The sequence below is a fragment of the Podarcis tiliguerta genome (genome assembly GCF_965153285.1).
Source record: "Podarcis tiliguerta genome assembly, chromosome: 8".
NCBI classification, from domain to species: Eukaryota; Metazoa; Chordata; class Lepidosauria; order Squamata; family Lacertidae; genus Podarcis; species Podarcis tiliguerta.
In genome coordinates this window covers 54,721,302-54,744,444 of record NC_139541.1, presented here as the reverse complement: position 1 = coordinate 54,744,444, position 23,143 = coordinate 54,721,302, and the positions used below count along the sequence as shown (strand labels likewise).

Below are 23,143 nucleotides of genomic sequence, written 5' to 3'. Positions count from 1 at the left end.
CTTCTCAACATACCGTATTTTTCGCACCATAGGACGCACCGGACAATAGGACGCACTTTGTTTTAGAGGGGGGAGAACAAGAAAAAAAATTCTCCCCCTCTCTGCCCAGTGCCCCTTCAACGAAGCGGCAGGAGGCGCTGCGCAGAGAGGGGGAAAACTTTCCCCCTCTTGTTTTCCCGCTCTAAAACAAGGTGTCGTTTAAGGTGCGTTCAGGCGGCTACCTTGGAAGCCTGGAGAGCGAGAGGGGTCGGTGTGCACTGACCCCTCTCGCTCTCCAGGCTTCAGGTTCCTTTCGACCTGCTCTTTGGGACTGGTGGGGGGAAGCCCACCACCAGCCCCAAAGAGCAGGTCAGGGAGCAGCGGAAAGGCGCAGCGGAGAGGCTCCTGCCATAGCCACGCATCACCTCTCCAGCCGGGAGAGGGTTGCGGGGCTATGGCGTCTTCGCTCCATAGGACGCACACACATTTCCCCTTCATTTTTGAAGGGGAAAAAGTGCGTCCTATAGAGCGAAAAATACGGTAAGTGAGAAGGGCCTGGAAGACTCGTTTATAATCCTAGGTGGGAGGAACTCTGCACATCCCTATGTTGCGGGCCTGAGAACTAGATAGGTTCTGAAGTCAAAGGAAGGAACCTGGATTGTGAATGTTGTTCAAGGGAGGATCGGTGTCCATGGCAAGCCAAAAGTGACTCACTCTCTTCCTCCCTCCCTCTCGCTCTTGATGTGGCTCAGCTTCCTGGCCTGACAAGGATATTTCCTCCTCCCCTGCTGAGCTGGCAGCTATGGAAACGGCAAGCCTTGCTCTCTCAGAACAGACCTTGGCAAAGAGGCCCTGCTCAGACTGGAAGGGTTTGCAGTGGTGGGAGCTCACTAGGATTGCCCCCCGCCCCCATTGCTCCGCTTTCCAACTTTGGCCAAGGGGATTTGCAAGATAAGCAACCTGCTGGTACCTACAGGCCAGAGGGACATGAGCTCAGGGACAGTGGCAGTGGCCCCTGTGGCCAAGAACGTGATGGTGTATCGCAATGGGGACCCCTTCTTCCACGGCAGGAAGTTCGTGGTGAGCCACCGGCGGTTCCTGACCTTTGAGGCCTTTTTGAACGAGGTGACCAGCACAATCCACGCCCCCACGGCCATCAGAAGCATCTACACCCCCCGGCACGGTCATCGGGTCTCCGACCTGGGCGAGCTGCAGAATGGGTGCCAGTACGTTGCAGGAGGCTTTGAGAGATTCAAGAGACTGGAGTGAGTAGGCACTTGGAGGCTGGCTGTGCTGCCTGCCCTACCGATGGCAGCAGAATATCTGCCCCCCTCCCCAACCCCAAATAACCCCAGGCTCTCTGCAGAAAATCAGCTCCACCGACTGTGAACCTGTTAGCTATGTTGACAGGCAGGGAGGGATGAAGTCAGGTATGAGGGCATTGATTTCCTACCAAAAATGAGGGTGTCTTCTCACCTGGGGCACTGCAAGATGCCACATTTTTATTTGAAAGTAGCTGCTGGTGTGTGTGTGGGGGGGGGAACTGCGTAGAGGGGAGTTAGGCTTTCAGCACAGCTGTCCTGCACCATTTCCGCAGATAAAAATTGTCCTCCCAAGCTGCAGTTAGCTCTGTAGGGAACCATGTGCTGGTTCAATGTGCATGTTTTCTGCTGTTGAGCAAATAACAGGATTGGGGAGGCGGGGAGGTCATTTCAACCTGAAAGACCATGCCAAACAGAGTTAACCCTTTCTGCCATATGCTGTCCCTGATCCTATCCAATGTTTTTGTTTTCACATACAGCCGCCTCGTGGCTGTGAGCGTTTTAGGAATATGTTTGGGAGGTGACTAGAAATCTACACTGAATCTCGCTGTGTCTGGCAAGTCATCTTATAAGAAAACTCAGAGAGCTCCCTCTGCTGGCACGTGGTATTTTATTTGTTTATTTATTAAATTTCCACGCTGCCCTATAGCCGTAGATGTCAGGGCCGTTCACATCATAAGATTCTCATATAAAAACACACACAAAATACATAAGAATCATAAGAACAAAGACAACCCAATAATGCCCCCTCCCACCACACATTAAAAGGGCATCGGATGTCATTCTGCCCAAGGCCTGGTTGAAGAGGAACATTTTCTCTGGGCACCTAAGTGTATAATGAAGGCACCAACTGAACCTCTCGGGGGAGAGCATTCCACAAACGGAGCCACTGCAGAAAAGGCCCATTTTCGTGTTGCCACCCTCCGGCCTCCTTGCGGTGGGATCTCCTACATGAGTCCTGATGGCATGAGTGGAAGTTAAGAGCATAAGCAGAGCCCACCTGCTGGATCAGGCCAGTGGCAATCTAGCCCATCACCCTTTACCCCCCAACATTTCTCTGATGAAAATAGGGACGTCCTATTCAGTAGTAGTAGTAGTAGTAATACCCCACCCATCTGATTGGATTGCCCCAGCCACTCTGGGTGGCTTCCAAAGTATATAAAAACTATAATAAAATATTAAACATTAAAAAACTTCCCTATTCAGGGCTGCCTTCAGATGTCTTCTAAAGTAGGACTGCCATATGTCTGGGTTTTCCTGGACACGTCTGGGAATCAGATTGTCAAAATGGTGGCCGGGCAAGTAGGGTGATTTTTAAAATAAAAATGCTTTAAAAAATCCCCCAAAGGCCCAAAGACTTACTTGTTTTTTGGTCAACAACTTTGTCTGGATTTTCGCTCTTGGGAATATAGCAACCCCATTCTAAAGGTTGGAGTTACTTATCTCCTTAGCTCAGGGGTCACATAACTGCATCCTCTCCCACATTTCTCTGATGAAAAGAAAAGCAGAACATTCTGGGATCAAATCAGAAACCAGGATGGTTTCTGTAAATCCAGGACTGTCCCTGGGAAATAGGGGCACTTGGAGGGTCTCTCATCCTGTTCTTACTCTGGCCCTCTGGGAAGCGCACAAGGAAGACCTGAGTGCCACAGCAACATCTCTCCCCATTTGTGATTTCCGTACCCATACAGGAGGCCCCACAATGGATTGTGTGTCCCAGGGAGACTCCCCTCCTGGATTGTGACAGCAGCAAGTATGTGATGTCAGCCCACAAACATCACAGGCATTATCCCCAGCAAGTATTGTGTATGCGTGGGCTCCTGACATACAAAGCTGATGTGCAAGGTAACAGAACAGTCTGAATTTCAGCGCCTCTTATCCCACAGTCCGCTGGGAATACAGTCAATCTTCTGGCAGGCAACAAAGGCTGATTTAAAGAGCGGTGTATCTGGTGGTCAATGTTTAGTGCAGCCTTCCTCAACCTGGTGCCCTTCAGATGCTTTGGACTACAGCTCCCATCAGCCCCAGCTAACACGGCCCAAAACAGGGGGTGGGGTGGGTGTCCAAAGTCTGGTGGCTTTTGGAGGGTCCCAGAGAGAAGAGGTGACTCAGCCCTTTGCCTGAGACTTGTGGAGAGTGACTGAGGTGAATCATTGTGATTATTATTAGGAGAGAACTAGAACCTTTCTGCAAGTGCTTTTGACTTTGGAGGTCATGGCTGAGGTTTCGGAGGGACAGGGCACACAAGTCTAATGAGGCTTCTATTGAGGGCTATATTTTGCTAGAAATAATGGGGGGGGGCATGTTGGACTTAATATTTCTAGAAATGTTTCTCATTTTTTTAGATAAGTGGTTCTTCTTGTCTGTACAGTCTTCTAGGTGCTGTGTGGAGGGTTGGTGAAGTCACCTGTAAGCAATCTTGCTTGGGGAGGCTTTTCCTCTTGTGATTTGGCTGCCTTTGCTTGCTGATTTGATGGTAGCATTTATTGCACTCCATGAAATAAGGACCCCAGCTTGATCACTGCCATTAGCCAGAAGAGGGCATCCCTTGCTTTTGACTTTCAGATGTCTCTTGAAGACCTTTTTATGTCAACAGGCCTGTTCAGTTGTTTAAATTTTTAAAAAGACGAGCCAGTCAATTATTATGATTGTTTTGTACTGTTTTGAGGCACTTTACAGGTGTGTGTGTGTGCGTGCATTGTTGTACATTGCCTTAATATATTTAATGGGAGCAGGCAGTTTATAAATATTTTAAAGAAATAAATATTTTGTTTTAACATGCTGTTTCCCACTTTGGGGGCCTTTGGGCCAAAAAAATGTATAATCTGTAGTTGTTATAATCATATATTAGAGACTGGATTAGGACCCTAGTCTTTATGTGCTCCTCAAGAGTGTTGGGGGATTTTAATGGTCGTTGACAGTTAGGGATGTTAGCAGAAGAGAAAGGTAGGTGTGAGACAGACAGAGGCAGCATTTTGGAGGGCTGTTACAGTACGAAGTTGGGGGTCGTTTCTGGCTTTTGTAAACCATAGTGTCTCTGGCTTTGGTTGCCTCCAAAGAGTCACTATTTTCTGGGAGAGGGGCGGGATTCAAGGGAACACCATAACTTTAGGTTTGCACAACAATTAACGTTGTTCACCACTGCTGTTCAGGAAAAAAAAATGGTTCTAGAAATTTGTTCCGATTGTGCAGATAAAATACAATGGATAGAATTCCACAGGATGTGATATTAGTGTGTGAAAACAATCAAGATCCAATGATCCCCAGGCATGTACCTCCAGATGATGGAGATGTCAGGAGCCATCCTGACTCCCTGGCATCTTCATTTGTTCGCAAGTGGCCGATAGGTTCAAAATGTGCCTGGCTCTTGGCTAATTTCGAACACTGGCAATAAAGCAGCAGCAGCAATGGCCATGGTGCTGCTGGTGCCTGCTTACTTGCTCACCCCTGCAAGTCCTGGAGGGCACCCCTGCTATACCGCAGCACTTTGTTGCAGATCCAACTAGTTTTTTTAATTAATCACCCAAATGTTGCTGTTTTTAAAGATCGCATTGGTTTCGTCATGGGACATTAATTCCACCAAACAAGAAGCTGTAAAGCTAAATTACATGTCCAATCCATAGCAGAGGAGAATGAGACTTGGCAACAGTAGACTTAACCTGACCCAATCAGTGAGCCAGACTTGAGCTGGGATTTGACCTCTGCTTGCACACCCTGTTCATTTTCTTCCCTCACTGCTTTGACAGCTACCTAAACCCTGGAATGAAGCAGCTCAATGGGAACCAGAAGAAAGACAGAGTGCAGGTGAGTTCCAGAGCGGGGCAGGGAAAGGCCTCGGTTGTTTGTAAGCAGCTGATGCTGCTTTAAAGGATGAGCAGTCTAAAGCGGTTTTCACACACACACAAAAACTTTTATTGGCACATTAGGCACTGGAAGCAAAAGAATAAGCTTTGCCTTCAGGCTTACAGTCTGGAAAAGTTACCCTCTCTGCTTGGCCCACCCACTCCAATATAGTCCAGTCTCTGAGAAGCCAATGCAGTGAAGCAAACCTACAAGAGGGCTCTGAACTGCTCTGTTTCCATGTTTTTAGGCTCAGTAGAAAGCAGCTTTAAGTGATTTTAAATGTTTGGTGTTTTATTATGCTTTTATATTTGTTGGAAACCACCCAGAATGGCTGGGGCAACCGGTCAGATGGGTGGGGGTACAAATAGTAGTAGTAGTAGTAGTAGTAGTAATAATAATAATAATAATAATAATAATGTGTGTGTTTGTACACAAATTGCAATGCCTGGTGGCTGATGCAAGTAAGTTATTCACCCACCCACCCACTGATTTTTCTCTTAAATATAGCAACAAGACCTTGAACTATCTATCACTGTTGTGATTCTACTTAGGTCAAAAGGCAAGCAGTGGAGGGGTACAGAATGGTCCACTCATTGAAGATGGTGATATGAATTATATAGGTTAACCTCTGAAGAGTAAATCTGCGGAGGAAGGTCTGAATCTTCCTCAGGCTGAGTGGAACCCCTTGAGTTAGTCCCATCCACCTTACAAGACTAAAAGTCATACAATTGTAAGAGTTGGAAGGGAACCACGTGGGTCATCTAGTCCAACCCCCTTTAATGCAGGAATCTTTTGCCCAATGTGGGGCTTGAACCCATGACCCTGAGATCAAGAGTTTCATGCTCTACCAACTGAGTTGTGTATATATACAGTAAAGCTTTAGTCACCGTAGCAGCAAGATGTGCACTCAGCAAGCTATTGTGAAGGCTTCTTTCTGTGTTGGTGACAACAGAGACCTTGTCTTAGCAGTGCCTCTTAGGAACAGGCCTGCCAAGGCCACAATGACTCACTGCTGTGTGCCATAGTTCTGGGCTTAGTGGGGAGGGCAGCAGCCCATTTAACCTGTTGTTGGCTGTCTGGTTTCAAATTCCGAGTTTGAACTCTAGAATGCATAAACCTGTCAGGCTTTCCTGGGCTGCCTCTGTCTTCTGAGTCACCCTATGTCCGTCGCTTGTCAGACTTGGTCCTCCCTCCCCTCTTCTGGTCTTCCAAAAATCAGATCGTAAGGTTGCTGGGGTAGAGACCCCTGTTGGTCTCTCTTTTCTGTTTATGCTTATCTGCAGAGCACCAAGAGCACGGCTGGAGATCTCTTGTTGTCAATAACAATTTTGGTGTTTCTGGTCTTCAGAGCTACCCAGTTATTCCCCAGAAGATGCCTGTTTCGACACAGTGGAGGAAGCAGGCGAACTTGCCCTGCATTATACAGTGAGTGACTCCCTGGCTGCTTCTGACAATTTCCCCTTTGGAGCAGTAGAGAACTAAAACAAATGTTCTTTGGACAGTGGTGGTGGGGGGAGTGCAGGGATTATTAGGAAAGGGTGCTGAAGGCAGAACATGCCCCGTCCCTCACTCCAGGCCTGGTTCAAGCCATGTTTCTTGACAGGGGTAAACTTCTCGGCACAAGGGCTTTGTGCTGCTTTTAGCAAAAATGTATAAATCTGAATTGAGTACCTGTTGGATGCAAGGCAGCTTGGAGGTTCCTGAAGCAACAGTGGCATTAAGTGTTTTGTTGTATGTAGTTGGTGGATTTGGTGGTCGTCATTGTATACCATCAGTGTATACCATTCATACACTGGTTCATCTTGGTCAGCATTGTCTACAGTGACTGGCAGTGGTTCTCCAGAGTTTCAGGCCAGGTTCTCTCCCAGCCCTACCAGGTGCCACTGGGGTTTCAATTGGGACCTTCCATATGCAACCCTGCCACAGAGCCACGCCCCTTCCCAAAGGAATGGAGAGCTTACACATACAGGTGACTATGGAAATCATGCCCCATGCAGCCTGTCCCTTTGCTTCTCTGTTGAAGTGTTTTCCGCAACGGGGACCTGCTAAGCCCCCCCTTCCGCCTGATCCTCAACAAGAGCACCCTGCAGGAGTGGAGTGCCGTCCTGTCCATCTTGTCAGTCAAGGCAAACCTTCGGACTGGGGCTGTTAGAAGGTGAGTACTTTGAACAAGCTCCACCCTTTTGCCTGCCTTTCACTTTCCAGCAACGAGATTCTTTGGGAAATGGACCCAAAGGTTTTTGTCTCCTAGGAGGCACCTCTATGTGGGATTTATTGAATTCTGGAACACTGGCTATTTATATGTTGTTTAATGCCAAAACAGACTTTTAAGTAGTTTACTAGTAGAAAAACCAGCTGGGAATGAGATGCTTGCAGTATGGGACTGCCATTCCAAAGGTGTAGTGGTTGACGTGGGAGACCAAGGTTCAAACCCCTACTCAGTCATGAAGCTCACTGGGCGGGCCTTTGGCCAGTCACTCTCTGCCCAACCCACCTCACAGGGTTGTTATAAGGATAAAATGGGGAAGAATCCCGCCTTGAGCTTGAAGGAGAGGTGGGATATAAATGCCATAAATAAGTAAAAGTAATTGGCATTTGCTAGATTCTTCCTCTGAAAGTGCCCATTCCTAGGAATATGTGCAACAAGGTTTGTTGACTAGGGGTTACAAGCAACCACGTGGTCTGTAGGAAGAGATCTGCACTCTGTTTTATATCGGCATCACTGTCATGGTTTTCCTCCCAAGGAATTCAGGGAACTGTAATTTGGCAATTCTGCTCAAAGTCCCAGGCTGTCAACACAGTTCCCAAGGGAAGAGAGTGACATTTAAACCCACATTGTTTTGTGCTGTAGGTTTAATGTTTGAATAGAATACTAATTCTTTATTATTATTATTATTATTATTATTATTTTATAGTAATGCAGAAAGTTGCAAAGTCCGTTCTCAAGGCTTTGTAAGCATTTTGGTTTGCTAGTTTCACTTCAAATTTATAGTGAAGTTTCAGAAACTACTTTATACCGAGGCAGGCCATTAGCCCATCTAGCTCAGTATTGCCCACACTGACTGGCAGTGGCTTTCTAGGGTTCTCTCCCATGCAAAGGTTGTTTTCTGCATGCGAAGCAGGTGCTGCACCACTGAGCTATGGTCCTTCTCCATTCAAATATAGAACTTTCTCTCCATCCTCAATATCATTCCCAGTTTAGATTTCCCTGCCTGTTATAGATATTTGCTTTTCTGTCTCTGGCCAGGCTCTGCAAGCTCAATGGCGATGCCGTCTCTACTGGTGAAGATCTGGTGAGCGGCAACTACTATGTGGCGGTGGGCCTGGAGAAGTACAAAGACCTGCCCTACTTCGAATTGCTGGTGCCCCCAAAGATAACACACCAGCCAATTCGGTAGGTGGCTGAAGTCACTGGGGGCCAGTTCAAGTGCCACTCCTTAGATGGCTACAAGTCTGTAAACACCAGCCCCTCCCCATTCCTTCGTGGTTGTGTTCATGCTGCTAAAACTTGTTCAGTACCTCTTGTTCAAAATAAAAATCATTCATAATTGTATTTGTAGGCCACATTTCTCAAGGACGCGGGTGGCGCTGTGGGTAAAAGCTTCAGCGCCTAGGGCTTGCCGATCGAAAGGTCGACGGTTCGAATCCCCGCGGCAGGGTGCGCTCCCGTCGTTCGGTCCCAGCGCCTGCCAACCTAGCAGTTCGAAAGCACTCCCGGGTGCAAGTAGATAAATAGGGACCGCTTACTAGCGGGAAGGTAAACGGCGTTTCCGTGTGCGGCTCTGGCTCGCCAGAGCAGCTTCGTCACGCTGGCCACGTGACCCAGAAGTGTCTCCGGACAGCGCTGGCCCCTAGTCTCTTAAGTGAGATGGGCGCACAACCCTAGAGTCTGTCAAGACTGGCCCGTACGGGCAGGGGTACCTTTAGGCCACTTTTCTACAAAACAAATAATGCTCTTACAACCAAGGAAACAGGAATGCATTTCAAAATCAAACAGTGCAAAAACAATGTCCTAATTACATTGTAAAACAACACAATAGCAGATATAACAACATACCAAAGGCAACTTTTTAGCACTATAAGAATTATTATTTTAAAATAAATCTTACCTGTCCAGACCCTCTTTCCCTAACTAAACTTATCCGGGTGTGGGCCGCAGTGAATTTCCTGCTTCTATGATTACAGGGACCACTCAAATAGCAGAAGAATGAGCCACAATCGAGGGGTAAGTTTTGGTGACTTCTCCAGGGATGGTGCTGACCAGGGATTCTGCTGGTTGAAGGGGGAAGGGCGGGGACAAGACTTCCAGATGGGTCAGTGTGTCATATGGTGGGTTTGGTGGTGCTCATGCAGAATGGGCAGCCCATGTTTTTTCTCAGATATTTTATGAGAAAAAATATTTTATTCTAGATTTTCCCTTTCTGGGAAAAATCCATTTTTTAAAAAAGGGTTTCCAGTGACCATCGGGTAGTACCCAAGGAGATGTTAGATTCTTCAAAAATAGTGTGATTTCTTCAAAACGCTTGCTTCCCTGTGTGATGTATTGGGCTGGTCCACGCCCATTTCATCAAGTAAGAGATCCTAGGGAAGCTGAAATCTCACATTGCTAAATCTCAGTGCATAGGATTTCCTGACGTCGTGCCACAAAAGTCTGCCCTTTCCATTGCCATGGCTCAAAACCCAATTGAAATGTAGAGATAGGCTTTGGTTCCTCTACTCGGAATTCCAGCCCTCTGGGTCTGCCTGTCTTTTTAAAATGAAGCAGCCTTGGGTTAAGTTAACAATTAATTTGATTTAGTCACAATTACCCTGGTGGGAATTTTATATCTTCTTTTTTTCCAGTTAGCTAAGCTCCACCTGGCTCCGCTAGAGGGGTCCAGTGACTCAGCGCTCCTTGAACCGCCACAACAGGTAGAGAAACACAAACAGCAGCTCTGGGGAAATGGGGGCTTCTCCTCATGCTTCTCTTTTGTGTTGACTGAAAAAGGGAGCTTGTGATTACATGGTCATCAGTAAAAGTGCACAAATAATATTACGGCAAAGAACTTAACAAAGACCCCTAAGGTTTGTGCAGCCTTAAAAATTCATTGATGTCATATTTTTAAAAACATGTTTTTATTGTATGTATCTCTCCCTTCAATCATTAACTACTTCTATCTGCCCCCCAAGAAAAGCAAATGGTGGCTCTTGATATGCCATTTGGGACATAAATGTTTGAACCATTTCAGATAGGGATGAGCGATCTCCAGATTTGGCCCTGTGTGGGTTCCAGTTTGGCCTGTGAGACTAGTTTCCCCAAACCACACCCATCTTACCTATACCTGATGTCATATAGAATAACAGATTCATAGAATTGCAGAGTTGGAAGGTACCCCAAAGGTGTTACAGTCCAATTCCTGCAATGCAGGAATCTCAACACATAGTCTTTCATCCAGTTTTAAACCATACTGGATCCTGCTTAGCTCTGCAAATGTAACATCAGGTATAGACGTAGGTAGATCATTTGCATGACCAAATTCCCTGTGGGGCACTTGATCATGGTTCATTGCCCATCAGCAGGTGAACTCAACCCATGGTTGCACAGGCAATCCCTCCAGAATGCTGCTTTGCCAAGCATAGGCCTGCCCAAGCTCCTCTTGCTGCAGCCCCAAAGCAGCTAGCATCGTAATGACCCTGTGAGGGTAGGAACAGGTGATCAGGCCCACTGGGCCAGGAAGACTCCACACCCCGATTTGAGATGATGCGTTTTCAAAGTGGAGAAATCTCCATGAGGTTGCCATTGAGTCCACCCTCTAGAGCTAGAGAGTGATGACAAATGATGGATGTGCTGAGAGCACTTGTTCTCTGGCTACCCAAGTCTGCCATTTTATTTTGTGGGGACCCTTTCCCCAAGTTTGCTTCAGCATGAGAATATGGAGTGGGAAAAGTCATCCTGTGGTGTGTCTTCCACCTTAGCAGTTGTTGTGTGTAAACAGCCCTGTTTCTCCCTCAACCCCGATGGCCAGCTCAAAAGTGACAAGGTAGCACACATGGTTCTCTTCCCCACTGTTATCCTCACAACTCTGGGAGGTAGGATAGCCTGGGAAGCTATGACTGGCTCAAGGTCACCCAGTGGCCGAGTGGGGATTTGAGCCCTAGTCTCCTGGGTCCTAGTCCCACACTCTAACAACTACACCACACTAGCTTTCTTTTTTTGGTGGAAAGAGCCTAGTTGTGTCAGCAGTGACATGTGAGTGTAGGAGCTCACAAGTGACAGCCATGGCAACTTGTGTGATTGTGAAGAAACATCTCACCTGAGCATCAGCACTCATAAATGTGGAGATGGTGGGGCTCCCAGCTCAAATAAGGCACCACTCCTAGAAATAAATTTCTCCTGAGAATGATAAAATTGTCTCACAATTGCAGCTGAACCTTCGGAGAGTGCAGTCCACAGGGATTGTGCAGAAGGAGAGCAGCCAGAATCTTTCCGCGGTGACGCGGAAAGGCAGGAAGCACCTGCGCAAGGAGGCAGACTCCATCTTCCACGCCAAGCCAGGCCAGGCCAGGCGTATCAGGAGGAACTCAAACCAGAATTCTGACCAAGGTAAAAAGGAAAAGGAGGTTTTCTTGCTTGGAATCTCTGTCAGCTAAGCCAGCCCCTCCAGACCTCCTCCTCTCCCTCCCCTCAACTGTCATCCTGGGGGCAGCCATTCTCTCAGGCTGCCTCAGGGGGAGAGATGAGAAGCAACAGGGCTAATGTAAGCACCTTTGCTGGAGGATCATTTCTATCAGGCCCCACCTGGCCCTGAACTGTGCCAGCTGGTCAATATAGGAACAGCTGTGTAGTGCCTGAGTTTTTGATTTTCCTCTCCCCTCCCTGGTTCCTTTTCCCTTGCATGTTGTGTGAATTTTTAGATGATAAGCCTGTCTTGTTTTGATTGCATGTAAGCCACTCTGGGAGCCTTTTGGGCTGAAGAGCAGAGTACAAATGTTATAAATGAATGAATGTTGCACATAACACAAAGATAGCTTCATTAGCCATTAAAAAACAAAACTCAAATCCCTATGAGGGGCAGTGTATTCATTCAGGCCAACCAAATGTCTTTATTGGTTGGTTTAATATGGATTGTAGTATCCTTAATACAGTAGTAATAAAGATGGCAGAATTCACATAAAGCCCAACCTCATGTAGTATGACCGGTGTGTGTGCTGTGAAGGTTGTGGAAGGTCTCGGGTTGAGCCAGCTTGATTTAAATTTAGGCTGTGCCCCCTGAAGGTTCCGTCTTCCTGTCTCCCATGAATTTGTCCTTAGCTGGTGGCAAGAACTGTTTTGGCGTAGTGAATCCCATCCATCATGTGTGAGAGATGTTGAAAACTTTTCTGGAATATGACGTAGATGTGTTATTCAGAAGTACCTCTTGGGTGAAATGAAAGGGTGCTCCTAATTTTAAGGGGAAAGGTCATAGGATTCCCCCAAAGTGAAGAAGACTTCAGACTTGCAGGCCATTTGGGTAGGCTGCCTTCGCAATCCCATTTCCTCTGGTAAGGATGCCCCAGGATACGAAAGAATGTTTTCTCAAAATGTTTTATTTTCCTACAGATGAAGGAAGTGTTTACAAAATAAAAGGTGTAAGGGAAGAGATACAGAATGCCCAGGAAATCAGAGATGATGAAAACACGCAGGTGGAATTGCCTCTTGACCAGGTATGAGGGGGTTATGTGGGCCTCTCTTTAGGTCAACATCTTCTGGATTGATTTTATGAATGGAAACTGTCACCACCGCAAAGAATCCCAGTGGGTGTTGAAACTTCAGCAGGAAGAATTCACTCTCAAAATGTGTCTGGGGGAGGAGTTATGGAGAACTCTGAATATTGGGTTGGAGTCTCTTTGCCTTATATTGACTTGAAATCTGAAAGCTTTTTTAGATCTCCATCCTCACACAAGGAGCCTGTTGTTACATTCCAATTGTGACCACGATTCTAAAAAGCAGCTGGCTTTGTGCTGTGGCCAACTTACTGTACAGCCCTCTACACAGAAGCAAGTCCCATTTTCTTCACTGGGACTTACTGCTGTATGGAGCAACAAAGCACTTCTCCAGCTGTGTGTGTTGTGAATCCTCCTGGGCCTCTTCAATTCCCTCTCCCCTTTTTTCCAGAAAGCTGCAGAGACTGTAGAAGAGGAAGTTGTGCCCAAAAGTGAAGCATTGCAACGCAGGAAGGTAAAGTAGCTGTCTCAGAGAAATGTGCATATTGTCTGCAGCACCTTTCACAGAAAAAAATGTATCCATAGTTTAACCCCGTCACCTTAGAAAAGGTAGTTAATCACTTGAGCACAAAATACCATTTATTCTTGCACGTGTTACCTTTTTCTAAGACAGGGGTGGGGTACATCAGTGGCCCTCCACGTCTTGCAGGACTCCCAAGCCTCATTGTCCCCTGCAGGCAGCATGGCCCAATGGTCAGGGATGATGGGAGTTGCAGTCCAGCAACACCTGGACAAGTCCCCCATCCCTGTTCTCTTCCTACAGCCCTCCTACTCCAGTTCACCCCAGTTCACCTTCCTTCCAAAGCCCTCTGGATGCTTATTTCAATATTTTTTGGAGACAGCACTAGCCTTGTTTTTTAATTTCTAATTCTTTATGCATCAAGTAGGTTGAGAATACTGACAAACTACAGAAGGCCCACACAATTCAGTGTTCTGCTGGTGACTCACAGGAAGTGACAAGAAAGCCTCCTTTCCATCCGGCTTGAAGAAACTTTGTTTCACCTGAGAAAAGACTGTGGTAACGCAAAGACCCGGCAAGGCTTTTCCTAGATATGCGTGTGTGTGAGATCCTTAAACAACCACATTCTGGCTTTGTGCAATCTTTGTCTCAAATGCTTATCTTATGGATGTTCTTACAATAAAGATGTAGCATTGGAATGCTCTCTACTTTGGAATGTACATCTGAGGATCACATCACAGAGGTGGGCTGTGGTGGTGGGATCCAGGAGGCGGAAAGGGGCGCAGACCTCAATGGGACTGTGTATGTGAGACAACTGATACTTGCTAATTTAATACAGTGACACACAGAGAAATATGGGAATGCGTAAACAGGACAGTTAACAAAATAAATCCTTCCAGTAGAGACCAACTAAGTTTGTTATTGGTATGAGCTTTCATGTGCATGCGCACTTCTTGAGATACATTGAAACAAAAGTCACCAGACCCTTATATATAGTGAGAGGGTGGGGAGGGGTATTACTCAGAAGGGTGGTGGGAATGGGTGATTGGCTGATAGGTGTGGTAAACCTGCTGACAACTGTTAACGACTGCAATTCCCACCACCCTTCTTAGTAATACCCCTCCCCACCCTCTCACTATATATAAGGGTCTGGTGACTTCTGTTTCAGTGTATCTGAAGAAGGGTGCATGCACACGAAAGCTCATACCAATAACTTAGTTGGTCTCTAAGGTGCTACTGGAAGGATTTTTGTTTGTTTGTTTCGACTACGGCAGACCAACACGGCTACCTACCTGTAACTATGACAGTTAACATCATAGATACCAGGGGTGTGCAAGAGAAAGTGTGCATGCACTCACTTCACTTTTCCAAGGGATTTGTGCAAAAGTTGGGTCCAGTAGAATTAATCTGAGCCTTGAGAGCACATCGTGCGGGAAACGGGTGTCCCACTGCCTCCTTCAGTTCTAAGTACTTTTCAAGGGAGAAGGTGGTAAGGAACCTCATCATCTCATGATCAAGGAGCAGTGAGCCAGGAGTTCAGGGGCTTTATGTGGGCTGGGAGACATCATTGTGGCAGTGCAAGTCAGACTGGCAAACTGTGTCTTAAAATAATTTTTTCTCAATTCTTGTTCATACTATAACCACATTTGTTATAAAATTGATCCTGACCCAGATTTGGGATTGAAAATGTCTTGATGGTCCTGCTAGATGGTCTACACCAGCGGAGGTTGCGTGCGAGTATATTGGCTCTCCTATAGCTTTTCAGCGTTTAATACTAATATGTTTTGAAGGGAGGGAACTGGCACTACACTTTAGTGACTTATCTGGCTGATAGCAATCCTAGGGGACTGCTGCTCTGCCCCAAGGCTCCTCTTGGCTGTGTCACCCTCCTGTGCCCTCCCCATTCATTTGCTCAGGGGCCCTTTCATTTCTTGGATGGATTTTTAAATGTCATTGTAAGCTGCCTTGGGAACTAAGGCTGAGAAATGGGGCAAATACATAATTGCAAGGCTTGATTTAAATATGAGGCAGTATGGGAAGACAGACTGTTTAATAAGGCATCTCTGTCTTCAAGCAAACATATACATTAGCATTCACCATATACTGTCAGTACAAAACATTTATTTAGTGTCAACAGTGCATAACACCCCTCTCAGTTCCAGACTAAGGTTGCCATATTTTGAAGAACAAAAAAGAGAACACATTTGCTAACTTCTACTTTTAATTACCTCATGGTATGTCACTTTCAAATGCACTTTGTTCTTCTTTCTGGTGTTGTCTGGCCCAAGCATATTTCTCTGTAGACCTTATCTTATTCAACAACTGCTTATTGCTTAAGAGATAAGCATGAAATTCCTTGCAAGTAAAGTGCTTATAATTATATTGTACTAGCAATATACTCCGCAGCGATTCCAAGGATAAGTGGCCTCTTTCTTTGCTCCACCAACTCTGCATCAAAGAGAAAATGTGTTCCATATTTGCATTATCATGTGATGCAACAGCAAAAAAAAACTGTGCAATCTTCAAAAGTTCTGAGTGGCACATGTTTTGGGAAGTCTCAAAGTACTTGGTCCACTTCTGATGTGCCTGAAGATTAATGAACCCATCATCACCTTTGTATTGATCCACAAACTTCTTGAGGTTGCAGAATTGATCAAAGCACTTCACATCATCTATGGACACATCCCTGTCCAGGAGAAATTTTATGGACAGTTCTACCTTATCCCACTCAAGTGGCTCACTAAGAGACATCCACATGAAGCATGCAAACTCTTTCATGGACTCCATCCATTTCCCCAGATATTCTATGCAGCTGTCATATAAGCTATTTACTTCTGCATAGAATTTGTTACACTCTGCACCAAGACCCTCCTTACGCTTTTCTTCTAGAAGGCTCTTAACTTTGAGGGACATAAAATTGTTGCTTTTATGTTCATTGAGCACGTTCTGAACACAAAGCAGAACTTTCAGAACCTCTACAACTGAATTATTTTCCCTTTCGAGTTCTAAAATATATGAGTGGAACATACTCATGAGAGACTGCAAGTGCAATAAATAAACCTCACTAAACGCGTGCTCAAAAAACCTTTTTAACACTGTTGGTGGATTATTCTGCGAGAGAAAAAATGCCTTGACAGCTGGAAACACGCGAATGAGTCTATTGACGCCTGGAAATAATGACAACCACCTTGTCTTGCTATGAGATAGCAGCTTTTTGTATTCAGTATCTACAAATTCACAGTACTCCTTTAACTGCTCCGTTCGGACTGTATAGATGTGAAAGTACTGGTATATCTTGAAAATGATGCTCTCAACATCAATGTCCAAAGTTTCTGCTGCCTGATGAACACAATTATTCAAAATGTGTCCTGGACATCCCACACCAATTAAAGTTTTGTTATCTAGCTCATTGTTCAACTTTGCAAACACATTTCTTCCTTCTGAATCCCATCGTATCCCTCCAAACATTGTGTTGCAGTTGTCACCTATGAATGCTATGCATTTCTTTAGCAGTCCTTTACTTTCAAGAGTTTCCTTCACGTATGACAAGATTGTATCTGCAGTCTCATTGGGTTGGCTTCGCATTTCAATTATTTTGGACTGCAAACCACCACTTTTCCAGTCAAAATACTGAATAACTATTGGAAACACCTTTACTGAACCATGGTTACTCCCATCAGTAGAAACTCCACAATAACATACGTCATTTTCTTCAATGCTTTTCAAAACATTTTCCAAACAATCGGGTGCCAAGACAGAATTTACAATTGCTTCTGTCTTGGTTTTTGCACTTGAAAACTTCCTTGCGATATTGGAATCCGGGAATGTCGTCTTCAGTAGGCCTGATGTGCATGCCATCACGTTATAACTATTGTGGTGCTTAACAGTGTGAAAAGCAAAAGTTCCTTCAGCTGCGGTTACTTCATCTTCTAATTTGCTGCACGGTTTTATGAAAAAGTCTGTTAATTGTGCTGAGGAAGCTTCGCCTCGAATTGCTTTTTTGTGTTTTTCGGACTCCACGTGTGATTGCAGGTCACGTCCTCCTTTATTTGCCACAGAGACAAATGTACCCGGTTTACATATCATGCATTCACCTTCAAAATCATCTCTACCTCTTCTAAAACAGGTATACTTCTTCTGTAGCCCAACAGAAAATTTACATTTTCTTTTCGGCATTTTGTTGTGTAGAAGCACTAAATCTCAGTTTTGCCTGAAATGTTTGAACCAGAAAGCAAAAACAGCTCTTGAAAGTAGTATGCAGAACTTAAGTTTATACAATTATCCATTCCATGTGGGAAAATATGGAATTCAGGTGTTATCCTGAATTTAAGGAGAATTTCAAAAGTTCATGAGGTGGGTTCTGCAGACTTCAGAAGTGCTTGAAGTGGAAAAGTGACTGAGCTGGTTTTAAATCCCAATTTGCTTTTTAGTCAACGTTTTCCCTTTCAACCGAAGCAGACTCTGCAGGTCAACAAGATCACCTAGAAGGCCAGGCTAGGAAGAAGAGACAAGACACATTGCAATCAGTGTTCCTTTCTCCAGACGTGAACACCATGTACTTGTGAACAAGGAAGCCTTAAAATAAGAACATGCAACGAAATCCACGCGGATTGCGCTGGAAGCATACGCTAAAGTCGGCAGCAAAAAGGGGAGGTGAAAATGTCTTACTGCAGGGTGAAACGGCGATACTATCATGGGAGGCAGGCGCGAAGGAAACTGGAGGAATTAAAACTGTCACCAAGCATGCTCCTTGGCCCAACGAACTAGCAGAAGAGAAGGCAGTCCTCGGTGAAAGGAGGAGTTGCAGTTGCAACCCCAAGGCATAAGAGTTACTTGGGAAAACTCCCCGTTACTCACCGTGTGGCTTACTTCCGAGTAAACACGCAACAGGACGGCGCTGCAAACCACCCGAGGTGGCAAGCTCGGATCCGGGACCCGAGGAAAGAAAGAGGGGGCGGAGGAGGAAAAGCCCCCGTGGATCTCAGCGCCTAACCTGCGGGAGTGCGCGCGCGTTTCCTGCCCTCCATCTCCCCTCCATAGCTGTCAACCTTCCCTTTTTTTGCGGGAAATTCCCTTATTCCAGCGCCGTTTCCCGCTGCTATCCCGGATTGTTAGATATCCCGTAGACTGTCCCCGGGACAGGTGAAGCTGCTGATCCCTTAGTTTCGAATCTGAAAGTTGACAGCTATGCTCCCCTCCCATTTCATAGTCAGGTAAAGTCGGGTACGCCGTAGTTTGCCCTATCTACACTCTCCCTCCCTCCCTCGCAATCCGCCTCCAACTGCCGCTCCTCGACCAAGCCGGACCCCAACGGAACTTGAGTCCCATTATTTTTCCCCCTTGGAAGAAGAAAGGAGACGGGGGAAGGACGGAGAGGCCACATGCTCGAGGCAGGGGGCGAAAGACCGAACTATGGGAGCCTCAGAGCCCGGCTTCTCCTCCCTCTTCCCCCCTCCCCGGGACGCGCCCCGCCCCCCACACGCAAATATTGTTTCCTCCGCCTCCTCTTCCCTCAGGCCGGTCGGCGGTGTGGAGGGAGAAGGAGGAAGCGGCGTCGCCACCGCGACTCTCACCTGCCAGCCAAGTTCCGGCAAAGCACAGCAGCTCCAGTCGGGATCCCGGATTTTGAACGCTCCTCTTTGCCGCCGTTTCTCCCCCGCCGCGCCCACAAGGCCTCGCTCCAGTCTGCCAGCCAGTTCCAAAATGGCGCGGCTCAGGCATCCGCGATGCCTTGCGAACAAGCCTCGCGAGAGCTCGCCGCCAACAGCCGCCGCGAGCTGCCGACGAGACTTGGCTGCGGGCAGTGGACGGGGGGCAGGTGGGCTGGAGGAAGGGTCGTGCGCGCGCCAGACGTTACAATTAATTTGAAAGCAAATAACGGAATTTTTTTAGTTTCCCCATTCGCCTCCGTCATCCATCCCGGAGAACGAAGAGGGCGCCTGGACAGCGCCACTTCGCGGCCGCTCTGAGGAACTTCAGGAAAAAGGAAGAAGAAAAGAGCCCGCGCTTGTCGCGCTTCGCTGACGTCATCGAGAGACGCGGTTGCCAGGGCAGCCAACGCCGAGGAAGATGATGGAGGAGAGCGAGGAAGAGCGGCAGCGACTGATGCTGAGGAGGAGAGTGGTGACGCTTCAGGTGCCGAAAGCAGTTCAGTGGGTGGCACCGGTTGGCATGGTGGACCTGCCACTCAAGGCAGACCTAGGGGTGCTTGTCCTCATGGTTTGGCTTCCTATCATGGCCTCATCCCCCTGGGGACCCTGAAAAGGAGCAGCAGCCCTGGGAGGGCGGGAGGCTTGATGTGGATGCAAAGCAGGCGAGAGGAGCTTCTGCATGCAAAGCAGATGCACTACCACTGAGCCATTACTTTCCCTTCCCAACATGGCCTGCTTTGTGTAAATACACATTTCACCCATCCCACCCCTTTCCTCAGTGATTCCCTTGCAGCAAATAAACTGCTCTGCTGTTTATTTTGTGCTGCTGCTGCTGTTGTTTTTAAATGGAAATGGTGGCTTCTGTTAAAGAATGCCGTAGGGAAAAGTTCTCAAAAGTGGTGGTGGTAGCATGTAATATATAAATATGCACACATACATATGCATTTTGCTCCTCATTTTCCTTTCCTTTCCTGCCTCCAGCATCTGTTCTCTTGGGATTGGGGTCAGGAGCGCAGTATACTAGAACTGCCAACTTCCTAACTGGCCTTTCTCCTGCATCTTCTACAGCAGCCTGGCAAAGGTGGAGATAGAAAAACCATCACTATATAATTCCTGCTTGTTGGGCTACTTTTTAAAGCCACAAGACCAGGAAGTGGGGGAATCATGGCAACCCTAGAAGGTTGGCCTGTGTGGACTTGTCTTATTAAACCAGGCTTGAGCTAATGACCTTTAATTCCTTCCTAATTTGTGATTGTTATTTTTTTATGATTCATTTACTTCCTAGGCTCATGTCAGGGGTTACCTGGTCAGGAAGAGATTTAAAAGCTTAAAGGGGGAATATGAGAGCATCGTCAAGGAGATTGAAGGGGATCTGGATTGGCTCAAGTGGGACAGTCATTCCATGCCTGTGCCGGTGTTTCTTCCAAAGGTACAGTTACTGGTTCTTTCTGCTCTTGGTAGAAGCTGGCAGTGCTTATAATTTTGCTGGCTTTTAATTGCACGAGGAGGAAAGAGAAGAGGGAAATGAAAACTGACATCAGTAAAAGTGTGGGTAATACTTAATGTTGCAGCCATGCATTGAAAATGGTGCTCTTCTTCCTCTGTCTTAAATATAGTCTGTCCAGAAACCAATAAAAGCCAAGGAATTAAGTGTCCAAGAGCCAGGGGCCAACAAGAACAAGCTGCATGAAAAGGAGGCAGTGCTTTGTCCTCAAGAAGAGCTACTCTCCAAAAAAGACCTTGATTGCAAGATACAGTCACCAGCTGAAGTGGTGGCAGAAACTGAGGCTGAGGAACATCTTGTGGGCAGGCCCCCTGGGAATGCTTGCAGCTTGCCAGGAGAGAGTGAGGAAGGCAAGCACCACAGTAGCATGTCGTCCGAATGGAGTAGCATGATCCTCAACATGGAGTCTCCGAGGGTGAGCCAAGGTAAGGCATGTGGAACAATTTGAGACTCCAGGCTCCCACCCATTGTCTTCCTTTGCTTTGCAGTACAGTTGCTGTTTTTCTCTGTTCTTCAGCATCATCACCCAACATAGTGCTTTTTGCTTATGCTGAAAAGGCAAGTCCCTGCCCCAGTAAACTTACCTGGTAGTGGGGGGCAGGGAAGAGGATCCAACCGGAGGGGAGAGAAAAGGGGGGGGGGCAAACTAAGAGTGGTTTCTTGACCTTTTGTGCACCTCTTGTTGTGCAGAGCTTCATTTCCAAAGAGTACCAGAGATGCCCCAAGCTGTGCCTGACCTCCAGTGCTACCGAAAGCACCTGGCCATGGAGCTGCTGTGGCTGCAACAAGCAATTGCCAGCCGTAAGAACGTAAGAGCTGGTCCTCAAGGAACCATGGGGTGTCTTCTGTGCATGGGGAGGAGATGCTAGGAGAGCAGGTGCTGCAGTGTGGAGCTGTGACTTCTTGTTCACACCTTTGTAAGATGCCTACAGCACCTCCAACCATTGAGAAAAGAGCTGGTGGGTCTGGGATGATCCCTCGGCTTTTGTTTCTTTTAATCTCAGTGGGTGGGTAAAAGGTAAAGGTAAAGGGACCCCTGACAAGTCCAGTCATGAACGACTCTGGGGTTGCGGCGCTCATCTCGCTTTACAGGCCAAGGGAGCTGGCGTTTGTCCGCTTCTGCAGACAGTTCAGCACCAAATAGCTAAAACTGTCAAAGGCACTATCCATTGGAGTCTAATGGGGGTACTGGTGCTTATTACAATTTAATATTCATTTCAGAACCAATGGTGCCCTAGGTGCAGTACAAAGGACAAGATTTCATCTGCAACTCATTTCCTTATTTCTTCCTTTCCTCTCTCTTTTCTCCCTCCCTCCCTTCTTCGTAGTATTTGATCCTGAAACAGAAGTTGGGGAGCCCAGAGTGACTGCCGACTTGGAGGTCTCCAGCCTATGTTCCCAGTCAAACAGAAACAGATGTAACTGCTCTTACCAGCCATCAGGGGGAAGAAAGCATTGGGGGAGCAGCTCCCACCATGACTGCAGGGAAAAGCTTGTAGTTCCCTGGAGCTGGCTACTCCACATGCCCCCAGCTTTGATGTTTGTGAAAGCAACAGTGAAGATTCTCTTCCGATTTATCTGTTGTGAGTGAGGCTCAGAGCCCATTTCTACAGACTGATAGCTGGTCTACCTTGGATGAAATCTGAACTTTACATGAGCTATTAGCACCCTTTATGGTCTCTGTATTGGCTTGTTCTGCAGTCTGTTTTTTGTTGACCTTGGCTGCATGTGGATGATTTGACAGAAGGAGGTAAGTCCCGAATTGGAGGCAGAGCTTTGTGGCTTCATAGAGTTCAGCTCCCATAACTGTACTCCAGAGCTTACAAATATCACTGTGAAGTGACAGACATGGCTCTTAACCTTTGTAGAACAGGCTGCATTCAAGCCACACAGTGTTTAGATGTGCATCAGCACACCCACAACCACCTCTCCATCCTCCATGGGCAATTTCTAAAAAGATTTAAATGCACACCTGTGACAGAGGGTGTAGTGCAGAGACTTTTAAGGGAAGATGGATGAAGAAAATGCTGATACTATGGAGAACACACAAGAGGATAACAACTGGGAGGCATCATCATGTAGGTGTCCCATAAAAAATGAGGGAACAACGTATTAGCTCTATGCTAAATGTGCAGAACAAGTGCTGTTGGACTCTAGGGGAACTGCAAGTGTCTAGCGTAGGCAACTCCTGAATGTCTCTATTCCATTACTTATTTTGTTCTTGTTCTCATGTTGCACTAGGCCAAAGCGTTTGGCAGAGCTCCAGGCAGTCCGTTCTGGCCAGAAAGAAGAGACTCTGCCTGAAGTTTTGGCTTCCTGTTTCCTTCAAGGGGTTGAAGGGAGTTTCCAAACCTGTATTTTGTTTGGCAGTTTGTATATCATGGTTCCCTCCTAAAGAATAGATGTTGCTTGATAAGTGGTATGTTCTATGGCACGTGCCTTTGTTTGTCCTGCTCATAACCCTAAAGGGACTCAAGGAGGCAGGTGAGTAGAGAGAGAATGTTTAACACTGTTTGGGGTCTCATCACCCACACTAGTAGGAATCAAGATATTTGCCTCCTTTTAAGGGAACGGGAAGAAATTCACTTAGCCAGGACCTTTCGACTCTTAGCTCTAGCACAACCAGAACCTCTTAGACCCG

General features: G+C 46.7%; 2 protein-coding genes and 1 long non-coding RNA gene across 7 annotated transcripts; 2 read left to right on the top strand and 1 right to left on the bottom strand.

Moving 5' to 3' along the window:
• The first annotated feature begins 792 nt into the window (after nucleotides 1-792).
• On the top strand, nucleotides 793-14,045 carry DCDC2B (doublecortin domain containing 2B). 4 transcript variants are annotated; one of them, XM_083453392.1, is made up of 11 exons: nucleotides 793-1,244; nucleotides 5,048-5,105; nucleotides 6,493-6,569; nucleotides 7,168-7,299; nucleotides 8,392-8,538; nucleotides 9,330-9,369; nucleotides 9,987-10,055; nucleotides 11,550-11,727; nucleotides 12,724-12,827; nucleotides 13,279-13,341; nucleotides 13,772-14,045. In XM_083453392.1, the coding sequence occupies exons 1-11, from the start codon at nucleotides 967-969 to the stop codon at nucleotides 13,772-13,774; spliced, it is 1,149 nt and encodes a 382-aa protein (XP_083309518.1). In that variant the 5' UTR covers nucleotides 793-966; the 3' UTR covers nucleotides 13,775-14,045. The 4 variants fall into 4 exon arrangements, with proteins under 4 accessions (XP_083309518.1, XP_083309517.1, XP_083309516.1 ...); XM_083453391.1 differs by having other exon boundaries at nucleotides 798-1,244; nucleotides 9,330-9,373; nucleotides 9,991-10,055; nucleotides 13,775-14,045; XM_083453390.1 differs by having other exon boundaries at nucleotides 805-1,244; nucleotides 13,775-14,045.
• On the bottom strand, nucleotides 13,334-17,815 carry LOC310683470. The gene is made up of 3 exons (XR_014514423.1): nucleotides 15,576-17,815; nucleotides 14,706-14,817; nucleotides 13,334-13,385 (listed from the first exon to the last, which is right to left on the bottom strand). It is a non-coding gene; the product is annotated as an uncharacterized lncRNA (long non-coding RNA).
• Nucleotides 17,816-19,191: 1,376 nt separating this feature from the next.
• On the top strand, nucleotides 19,192-22,610 carry LOC310683457 (IQ domain-containing protein C-like). Of its 2 annotated transcripts, none has more exons than XM_083453373.1 (5): nucleotides 19,192-19,551; nucleotides 20,284-20,427; nucleotides 20,615-20,927; nucleotides 21,193-21,311; nucleotides 21,831-22,610. In XM_083453373.1, the coding sequence occupies exons 1-5, from the start codon at nucleotides 19,417-19,419 to the stop codon at nucleotides 21,867-21,869; spliced, it is 750 nt and encodes a 249-aa protein (XP_083309499.1). In that variant the 5' UTR covers nucleotides 19,192-19,416; the 3' UTR covers nucleotides 21,870-22,610. The 2 variants fall into 2 exon arrangements, with proteins under 2 accessions (XP_083309499.1, XP_083309500.1); XM_083453374.1 differs by having other exon boundaries at nucleotides 19,197-19,482.
• Nucleotides 22,611-23,143: the final 533 nt, after the last annotated feature.